Source organism: Podarcis bocagei (genome assembly GCF_964188305.1).
Source record: "Podarcis bocagei genome assembly, chromosome: 2".
Lineage (NCBI taxonomy): Eukaryota > Metazoa > Chordata > Lepidosauria > Squamata > Lacertidae > Podarcis > Podarcis bocagei.
Window position 1 is genome coordinate 18,648,819 of NC_138126.1, and position 10,693 is coordinate 18,659,511.

The 10,693-nt window shown below is 45.3% G+C and overlaps 1 protein-coding gene across 2 annotated transcripts in view; it reads right to left on the reverse strand.

The window, feature by feature from the left end:
• The window catches only part of MPIG6B (megakaryocyte and platelet inhibitory receptor G6b), a 177,345-nt gene that overhangs the window by 2,503 nt on the left and 164,149 nt on the right, over nt 1–10,693 (reverse strand). For both annotated transcript variants that reach the window (XM_081183274.1, XM_081183273.1), the window contains exons 2-4: nt 8,188–8,891; nt 4,777–5,115; nt 1,499–1,613 (exon numbers count right to left, since the gene is read on the reverse strand). In XM_081183274.1, the coding sequence (XP_081039400.1) occupies nt 1,499–1,613; nt 4,777–5,115; nt 8,188–8,641 (908 nt within the window). In that variant the 5' untranslated portion in view covers nt 8,642–8,891. The remainder of the gene's footprint in view (nt 1–1,498; nt 1,614–4,776; nt 5,116–8,187; nt 8,892–10,693) is intronic.

The window sequence follows — 10,693 nt, forward strand, 5'->3', positions numbered from 1 at the left end:
TACAACTCCAATTTTGTGGGTTGGTTGTGCGTCTGTTATTTCCAGAGCCTCGTGGAATGCTAGTTCAAGATTGGCTGGTTACATTTTAGATGCTTGAGCCGAGTCATGGCTTTCAGAGCATGTGGTGACAGGGCAGAGATCCTGAGATGGTGTAAGTCCACAGCATCTGGTTGGAGACCAGGGGTTGTATCCAGGGGAGGCATTGAAATCAATAAACCTAAGTCAGCCACATCCATTGCCTTCAATGGGTATATTTTATGTAGGAGTAGCATTGGATAAGACCACAGGTTCCAAGGAGACCAAAATTCTGGGGTGACAGAGCACATATTTATTAGACTCTGATAGACTGATAAAGTTGGTTACTTAACAGAGTTGGATTTGTAAAGGTAAAGGTAAAGGACCCCTGACAGTTAAGTCCAGTCGTGAATGACTCTGGGGTTGCGGCTCTCATCTCGCTTTACTGGCCGAGGGAGCCGACGTTTGTCTGCAGACAGTTTTTCCAGGTCATGTGGCCAGCATGATTAAGCCACTTCTGGCAAAACCAGAGCAGCTCACGGAAACGCCGTTTACCTTCCTGCCAGAGCGGAACCTATTTATCTACTTGCACTTTGGCGTGCTTTCAAACTGCTAGGTTGGCAGGAGCTGGGACCGAACAACGGGAGCTCACCCCATCGCGGGGATTCGAACCACCGACCTTCCGACTGGCAAGCCCAAGGACCAATAGCGAGAAAAATTCCATCTCTGATGTAAGTGGACTAGGAAAAAAATTCTTGGAATTTCTGAGAATGCTTCCACTTTAGTGCTAAATTTCCATTACGTAAAAGCTAGCCATTTCAGTCCACTTGGGTCATTGCTAAAATAAAAAGATCAAACTTGGAATGTTGATTCAGAAATAAAACCCAGGATATTTGCCTATTCAGGAGTTCTTCTAAGGAGTATCGAACCTCAGCATCTCTAGGTGGCGCTGTTGGTCTGATTGTAAAGGGGTAAAGGTAAAGGGACCCCTGACCATTAGGTCCAGTCGTGCCCAACTCTGGGGTTGCGGTGCTCATCTCGCTTTATTGGCTGAGGGAGCCGGCGTACAGCTTCCGGGTCATGTGGCCAGCAGGACTAAGCCGCTTCTGGCGAACCAGAGCAGCGCACAGAAACGCCGTTTACCTTCCCGCCGGAGCGGTACCTATTTATCTACTTGCACTTTGATGTGCTTTCGAACTGCTAAGTGGGCAGGAGCTGGGACTGAGCAATGGGAACTCACCCCGCCGCAGGGATTCGAACCGCCGACCTTCTGATCAGCAAGTCCTAGGTTCTGCGGTTTAACCCACAGTGCCACTGGTCTGATTGTATCAGTATATAAATGTATGTTACAACTTCATGGTTGTGTGGAGACATATTGAATCCTTTCAGAAACCAGTATTTTGCAGACACAAACGGATGCTTTCACAGACTCGAAACTCCAGTCTAAGCGACATACATAAAAAAACCACCCCAGTTTCGGTACCTGATTCTGTGTGAGCGACGATTCCTGCAGATGAGGAATACGACAACTCCCACCAAGATGAGAGCAAGGAGTCCAGCCACGCAGCCCCCAATTATACGCGGGTCAGCCGCATTCCCTATATCATAGGGGGTGTGGGGGGGGGAAACGACAACCAGCTTAGAAATGCAAACACCTCATTGGGCAGGAGGAAGATGGGGCGGGGCATCTTTACATACAAAGCAGACTCCCACCCAAAAATTCCCCTCCCCACCTGCCCTTTCTCCTGAATGCAAAAAATTATTTATTTATTTTCAAATGCTTTTTATTGAGTTTTCTTTAACATAAATAAACAAAATAAATACTCTAAAATTCAACAGTCATGTGTCCACTTATTTTCTAAACGCTCTACCGCGTGCGGACTGTGGCTTGATGATGGCGTCCGGCACATTCTGCTGCGCCACACTGTTTAGCTCACTGTCAGCGTCCTTCAGCAGAGTCTCCGCAGTGGTAGAAACTGTTGCAATGTGTGGGTAATAAATCAGACTGTACGCAGGCTTGTTGCTTATCTCCAACAGTCTTTAATTGTGTAGCAAAACATCTTAAATCATCCCGGCGAAATAGCACACATCTTTCGCCTCTCGGTCAAACTGAAAGAAGACTCACACACAGAGAAACCATTCCCGTATGTGAACATAACCACGCCTCAGAATGTGAGACGTCACTTAGAACTGTTTAACCCTGTAAGTTCTGATTCTCTTCACATAATAAAAAATTATTTATTTATTTTCAAGTGCTTGTTATTGAGTTTTTCTTTAACATAAACAAACAAAATAAATACTCTAAAATTCAACAGTCATGTGTCCACTTATTTTCTAAACGCTCTACCGCGTGCGGATTCCCTCCCTCCCTCCAACAGGCTTTCATATTGAATTTTTTCTTTTTCCGCAGATTCTTCATAGCATCCTATACACATCACAAAATTAATTTTAATCCTACTACCATCTTTAAACTTCTACAGTTATTACCTATACGCTCAACAAATTTACTCCATTCATTTTTGAACTTGGATTCCTCTTGGCGATGGATCTTGTGGGTCAGTTTTGCTAATTCTACATATTCAGCCATTTTTGTCTGCCACTCTGCTAATGTTGGTATTTCCTGAAGTTTTCCATATTTGGGCTGCTAAAATTCTGGTGGCAGTCGTAGCATACATAAATAATCTCTGATCTGCTTTTATTATTTCATCCCCTATCAAAAATTTCTTTTTCAAAGCTGAGCAAAAACAACCCTTAGCTCTAAATGAGGTGTGTGGAGTCTTTGGCTCTCTGTATGTTGCTGAACTTCAACTCCCCTTAACCCTGGCCATTGGCTATGCTTGCTGAGGCTGATGGGAGTTGTAGTTCAGATATACCTGGAGGGCCAAAGTCCCCCACTCCCCACCCCTGCTGTAAACTTATCTCCATGGTGGGAAAAGCAGCTCCTATTAATAATAATAAATAATGTTTTTTTATTTATACCCTGCCCTTCCCAGTTCAGAAAACTGGGCTCAGGGCAGCTAACAACAAATTTAAAACACTTAATTGATGCAACAAAAAAACAGCATAAAATACAGTATAAAACGTGAATAACAATAAACTCAGAATTCAAAAATCAATTTAGGGGGGAAATCCATCCAATAAACATTAGGTGATCACCAGGGCTAGCTGGCTAAATTAGTCCTATTTGGGCCAGCGAGGAGACCAGGGGAGAATTAGCTGTGGGATCCCAGAGCAGGCAATCTTCATAAAAAGGGGAGGGGGAGGGAAGGGAGGGGAATAAAAGATCAGGCTAAGTTCAAATTGAAAGCCAGGCGGAATAGCTCTATCTTACAGGCCCAGCAGAAGGAACTTAAATCCCGCAGGGACCTAGTCTCATGGGACAGAGCATTCCACCAGTTCAGAGCCATCACTGAGAAGGCCCTGGCCCTGATGGAGGATAGTCTGACTTCCTTAAGGCCTGGAACCTCTAAACTATGGTTATTCATGGACCTTAAGTTCCGCTGCGGGGCATACCAGGAGAGGTGGTCCCATAAATACAAGGGCCCTAAGCTATTACAATACAGTAAGGTCATGTGTCCTTTAAGGTACAAAAACCCGTCTTTGTTTCTTGTTTTAAGTGGTGCCTTGTCATCTATGGGCTGTTGCAGACATGCATGTTCCTTGTATGATGGGGTGGTGATTTGTACGTATGAATAAGCCATCACAGATAAAAGATACAATAATAGGTCTCTTACACGGCCTCGGACCAGTATACCTGAATGTAATAGGTATGAGTTACTCGTGCGTAAACTGGTGCCTTTCTCAGTTAATTTGCCTTGTTAAACCTTTCTGACTGCACAGCCCCTTCTCATCGTGGCTGCCTCAGTCACTGGCAGAATCCGTCAGTGGGCGTTTCTTGAACCTCTTCCAGCATAAAAGTTGTTTGACACCCAGACTCCTCCTCCTCTCACTGCGCGGGAGTCTTCTGCGCAGGGAAGGCGTGGGTAGCGGAGGACCTGGGCTCTCCTCACTGATGTCCAGTGAAGAGTCCTGGAGCCCTCTCTCCAATTCCCCCGTCTGCCCCCCTTTATCCCTGGTGTTGCGCTGATTGGCTTCCCCCTCAACTGAGCTGTTTCTCCCCCTGCTGCTGGGTCCTTCGCCAGCATCATCTGGGAGCCTCCCCTTTGCCTCTCGCTCCGATGTCAGTTCCCTGACACTGAAGGAGCATCTCCACCCCATCGTTCAGCCCGGAAACTGAGGTCCAGCTCTGAGGGCCTTCTGACGGTTCCCTCCCTGCAAGAAGCAAAGTTACAGGGAAGCAGGCAGAGGGCCTTCTTGGTAGTGGCACCCGCCCTCTGGAACGCCCTCCCATCAGATGTCAAAGAAATAAACAAGTATCTGACATTTAGAAGACATCTGAATCTGAAAGCAACCCTGTTTAGGGAAGTTTTTAATGTTAGATCTTTTATCGTGTTTTTAATATTCTGTTGGGAGCCCCCCAGAGTGGCTGAGGAAACCCAGCCAGATGGGCAGGGTATAAATAAATTATTATTATTATTATTATTATTATTATTATTATTATTATTATTATTACAACATCACATCAACACTGAAAGGTCAAACTTCTCAGTTAAGAGTCGGTCCACACATTCAGCTTGCAGCCATCAAGGAATGACTAAATGATGGAGTTAGAAGAAACCTTGGAATGAACACTCATGGATGAACTAGGCCCGTTTATCGTAGCTAAAATGTCTACAAGCCTTTGCCAAACTCGACACTCACCTTCCAGATGAGGGTTTGGCTCAGATGGCGTGTCATCCTCCATTCTTGGATTTTCTAAATTGCCTTCCAAACAGTAGTCATTCTGACAGGCAGGATGAGAACAGCTCCAGAGACCATAATAGCGGCTAGAAAAGCGTTTTATTGTTATGACGTTCCTTAATTCCAGGATATCTGTACTATTGTTGGATATCGGCATGCCATTTTGGGTCCATGTGATCTTCGTGTTGCCATCAGATTTATCCCCTCTCTGGTCCTTACAGGAATCACAGGAGAGGGTTACCGAAGCATGGTGTCGAGGGGGTGTGGTAGAAGCTCTGACACGAATTCCATTTTCTTTATCTGACATAAATGAACGAATGGATAAGAACAATAAGGCTTGGGGAGCTAACCTCAGTTCTTCCCGTGACCGGATTTCCTCCTATGCTATTCCTCCAACAGAGACTACGGTTCTTTCATCCCAATTACTCTACAGTTCGGGGTCCTGATCGCATTTCCTTCCATGCCCCCATTGTGCCAGTGTTGGGAAAAAGAAAACAAATTAACATGACATTGGGGTGAGCAGAGAGGTTCAAATCTCTCTGTCCAGCACAGTGTTCTGATGGGGTTACAAATTGCTCTCCTCCTTGGACATCAGATCACTCATTTTGCCCCAGCCAACTCTGGGCGGCTTCCAACATATATAAAAACATTGTTGTTGTTGTTTAGTCGTTTAGTCGTGTCCGACTCTTCGTTACCCCATGGACCAGAGCACGCCAGGCCCTCCTGTCTTCCACTGCCTCCTGCAGTTTGGTCAAACTCATGCTGGTAGCTTCGAGAACACTGTCCAACCATCTTGTCCTCTGTCGTCCCCTTCTCCTTGTGCCCTCCATCTTTCCCAGCATCAGGGTCTTTTCCAGGGAGTCTTCTCTTCTCATGAGGTGGCCAAAGTATTGGAGCCTCAGCTTCAGGAGCTGTCCTTCCAGTGAGCACTCAGGGCTGATTTCCTTCAGAATGGATCAGTTTGATCTTCTTGCAGTCCATGGGACTCTCAAGAGTCTCCTCCAGCACCAGAATTCAAAAGCATCAATTCTTCGGCGATGTGCCTTCTTTATAGTCCAGCTCTCACTTCCATACATCATACTGGGAAAACCATAGCTTTTACTATACAGACTTTTGTTGGCAAGGTGATGTCTCTACTTTTTAAGATGCTGTCTAGGTTTGTCATTGCTTTTCTCCCAAGAAGCAGGCGTCTTTTAATTTCGTGGCTACAAAACATTAAACATTTTTTTTAAAAAACTTCCCTATCCAGGGCTGCCTTCAGATGTCTTCCAAAGGTTGTATAGTTACTTATTTCCTTGGCTCAGTGGGTCACATAACTCCATACCCTCCAACATTTCTGCAATGAAAATAGGGATGTCCTAAGGAAAAGCGGGACATTTCGGGATCGAATCAGAAACCAGGACGGCTTCTGTAAATCCAGGACCGTCCCTGGAAAATAGGGAGACTTGGAGGGTCTGAAATCATCTGAGGTCATGTTGGATCCACACCACAAATTTAAAGCTTATTCCACTTTTAATGGTTTCTTACAGCTTCCCCAAAGGAATCCTGGGAACTGTCTTTGGTTCAGGGTAGTGGGCATTGTGGCTCTGTGAGGGGGTCTTCTAACAAACCTCAGCACCTTTGACAAGTAACAGTTCCCAGGATTCTTTGAGAGAAGCCTTCTTGGTGGTGGCGCCCGCCCTGTGGAATGCCCTCCCATCAGATGTCATGGAAATAAACAACTACCTGACTTTTAGAAGACATCTGAAGGCAGCCCTGTTTAGGGAAGTTTTAAATGTTTGATCTTTTATCGTGTGTTTTTTATTCTGTTGGGAGCCAGACAGAGTGGCTGGGGAAACCCAGCCAGATGGGTGGGGTATACATAATATATTATTATTATTATTATTATTATTATTATTATTATTATTATTATTATTATTATTTAAACTGGTATAACACTGCGTTTAAAGTGGATTTGTCCTATGTGCATCTAAGCCGGATTTAGGTTTGATGAGGCCCTAAGCTACTGAAGGTAATGGAGCCCTTTATGTGTCCAGCTGTCCTTTTCCTTTTTTTGTATATAATTTTTATTAGTTTTCTTTTCTAACAACAAATATCAAAATCATTTCCAAACATACATTCTACACCCCCCCCTTCCCGTTGACTTCCTTCTGCTTCCCCTCTGGTTTGTTACATTAAATGATACAATCTGCTATTCCTTACCTGTCAAAATGTTATTAAAATGTTATTCTTCAGGCATTTTGTTAAGTAAAGTTGTGAATATTTATTCAAATCCTGCAACCGAGTCCATTTCTTTCAGTTGTTTCTGCAGATAGTTCATTGGTAGGCAAACTAAGACCTGGGGGCCAGATCCAGCCCAATCGCCTTCTAAATCCGGCCCGTGGACGGTCCAGGAATCGTCGTGTTTTTACATGAGTAGAATGTGTCTTTTTATTTAAAATGCATCTCTGGGTGATTTGTGGGGCCTGCCTGGTGTTTCTACATGAGTAGAATGTGTGCTTTTATTTAAAATGCATCTCTGGGTTATTTGTGGGGCATAGGAATTCCCCCCTTTTTTCCCCTTCAAAATATAGTTCGGCCCCCCACTAGGTCTGAGGGACAGTGGACCGGCCCCCTGCTGAAAAAGTTTGCTGACATCTGAGATAGTTTATGAGAGGTTCCCATTCTTTTTAAAAAATCACTACTGTCTTTTTCATGGCACTTATCCATTAGCTTTGCTGATGTCCTTTTGCAACAACAAATTGTCGCTGTGTTTTTTGTTGTTGAATATATGCTATATGATCCTTTTGAATTCTGGTGCTGGAGGAGACTCTTGAGAGTCCCATGGACTGCAAGAAGATCAAACCTATCCATTCTTAAGAAAATCAGCCTTGAGTGCTCACTGGAAGGACAGATCCTGAAGCTGAGGCTCCAATATTTTGGCCACCTCATGAGAAGAGAAGACTCCCTGGAAAAGACCCTGATGTTGGGAAAGATGGAGGGCACAAGGAGAAGGGGACGACAGAGGACAAGATGGTTGGACAGTGTTCTCGAAGCTACCAGCATGAGTTTGACCAAACTGCAGGAGGCAGTGGAAGACAGGAGTGCCTGGCGTGCTCTGGTCCAGGGGGTCACGAAGAGACGGACACGACTAAACAGCAACAATATGCTATATGGTAATTTATGGACCTAAGAGGTATCTAAAGCCATTTGCACATGACAAAATATGTATTTTATCAAAGTAATTGTTAAACTGAAATACAATTAAGAAGAAGTATATTATTAGTGAAATGGGGGGGGGGGCGGCAAGAGAGTGGAGCCCTAAGCTATAGCTTGTTAACTTATATGTAAATCCGACACCCACACTGCTATGTAACCTCCCAGTATTTTTACCAGGCTCCACGGAGACGGAGATCTTTGATGAATTTCTGTTGCCGTTGGAACAGTAGAAAGTGCCCGAGTCGTTCATGCTTTTGAGGACGAGGACCAAGTTCCTCTCTCCGTTTTCTCCCTGCTTTTCTGCTCGCGATTGAAACCGCTCCAGCAGCACCTGGTCTTCTCCAACAGAACTTGTAGAGAATATTTCCTTCTTGCTTCTGTGTCTGAAGCCAGCACAAATGGGGTACTGCGGAATCCAGTACCAAGTCAGTTTGGGCCCCTGAATTTGGCAGGGAATTTCAACCTCTTCTCCAGCCTCCACTGAAAGCACTGGATCAGCTAAGGTGTCTCCTGCCTCAAAGTTTCCTCGCCCCTTCCTGGGAAGGGTTTGCAGCTTACCCCTGCGAGCGTCTGTCATCAAAACAGCCAGGGCAGTCGCGGCCAAGATTAAGAAAGGAAAGGGCTTCATGGGGGAAAGCGGAGAGGGGGTTTCTCTAACCGTGCCTTTCCGCAGCACGGCAGCTTCTGCTTCTCAAGAGGAACTGCGGCAAGAATGTGCAAGAGGGAGGCCACAAAACTCGACAGCAGAGGGAATGAGAAAGAGGAAGGGCAGGATGGTGCTCTATGAGGAAACAGGACTCTAGGCTGCCAAAACAGACTGTGAGTGGATAGTGTAATTATACTGTTTGGCCACTAGGTGGCTCTGGATAAAATTGTATCTAGATCTGAGTCCAGGGCTTCTTGAGTCTGTTTTGTTCTTTTAGGAGAGGGGTGATCAAAATTCCTGAGTTGTATGTCCTCTTAAGTCTTCCATGATAGCGGCTGGGTGTGTTTGTTTAAAAATGTTTTCAGATGACTGTAATAATAATAATAATAATAATAATAATAATAATTTATTTATATATACCCTGCCCAGCCACTCTGGGCAGCTCCCAACAGAATTAAAAGCACAATAGAACATCACACAGAACATTGAATTATGGTGCTGGAGGAGACTCTTGAGAGTCCCATGGACTGCAAGAAGATGAAGCCTCTCCATTCTTAAGGAAATCAGCCCTGAGTGCTCACTGGAAGGACAGATCCTGAAGCTGAGGCTCCAATACTTTGGCCACCTCAGGAGAAGAGAAGACTCTCTGGAAAAGACCCTGATGTTGGGAAAGATGGAGGGCACAAGGAGAAGGGGACGACAGAGGACGAGATGGTTGGACAGTGTTCTCGAAGCTACCAGCATGAGTTTGACCAAACTGCGGGAGGCAGTGGAAGACAAGAGTGCCTGGCGTGCTCTGGTCCATGGGGTCATGAAGAGTCGGATATGACTAAACGACTAAACAACAACAAGAAGAAGACTTTAAAATTCTTATCACAGTATCTATTTGCAGTGTGTGTGTGTGTGTGTGTGTGTGTGTGTGTGTGTGTGTGTCCATAGCTTTTACCAGATTCTCAAAGGAGTCCATGACCCAAAACATGTTAAGAAGCACTGCTTTCGAGGGAGGAAAATCTCCCTTCTTGTTGCTGTTATTAGATGCTTAGGATTCAGGGACTCAGACTGTCTGGTTACAGCATCTCCTCTAGAAGTTCACCTTCTGCCCACAACTAACTCATTGCTGACCACAATATATTACCACAATGGGGGTTTCTTGACTCCCTTTAAGATTTTCTTTCCATGTGGTCGAGAGTTTCCTCCCTGTCCCCCAGCTCAACACAGAACGTAGGCATGTGTGTTTCAGCAGGGCCTGGAAATTTGCAGTTGTCCTGGGGCGGGGAGTCCCTCTGGTCGACAAGTAGGTCATACGATGATGACAGCAAACGTGGCAACAGATGGGGGACGAAAGATCACCTGAAATTTACCACCAAAGCTTCCTTTTCTCACTTCCTTCTTCTGCTTTTCTGACCTGAGGGACTTTCCCCACCTTCCTCCTTCTCGATCCTGGAGATATTTATATTTTACCCGGTTCACAGCTGGCCCAGGCAGGTGAGGGGGTGAGTAAACTTAAGGTTGCCAACTGAGGGCTTACACCTCCCTTTTCTAATACAGTCTGGCAAGTATCTGTTCAGCTGAGCACACTATCAATATGCGTAAGAGATTCAGGAACTGAGTATTTACCATCACAAAAGAATGGCCAGACTGCCCAGAAAGTGCAATCAGTGACCATTATCAGGTACCTGGCAGACAGAATTTCTGCTGTAGACCACCTCCTCTGCTCTTGACCGCCTCCCTCTGTGATGTATGTATGATGTTTCAGAGGGGTGGTCTTGGGCTACAGGGTGGGCAATTTCAAAAGTCTGTATAAGAGCTTGCACACCAATGTTCTGGGTTCCTCCTCCCTCCTGCGTGGGGCAGGGAGTTGAGACCCTGTTGCAACAGCTTTAATAAAGATCAGGATTACTAGCTGCTTTGCTTCTCAATATTCTCTGGTTGGCCTCTGTTATTTTCTCCAACCAATAGAGAACCTACATAAGGACTCTATATGTGCTCTTGGGAAAAGGAGCAGTTTTGGGGGGAACAGGAGGCAGGCAGGTG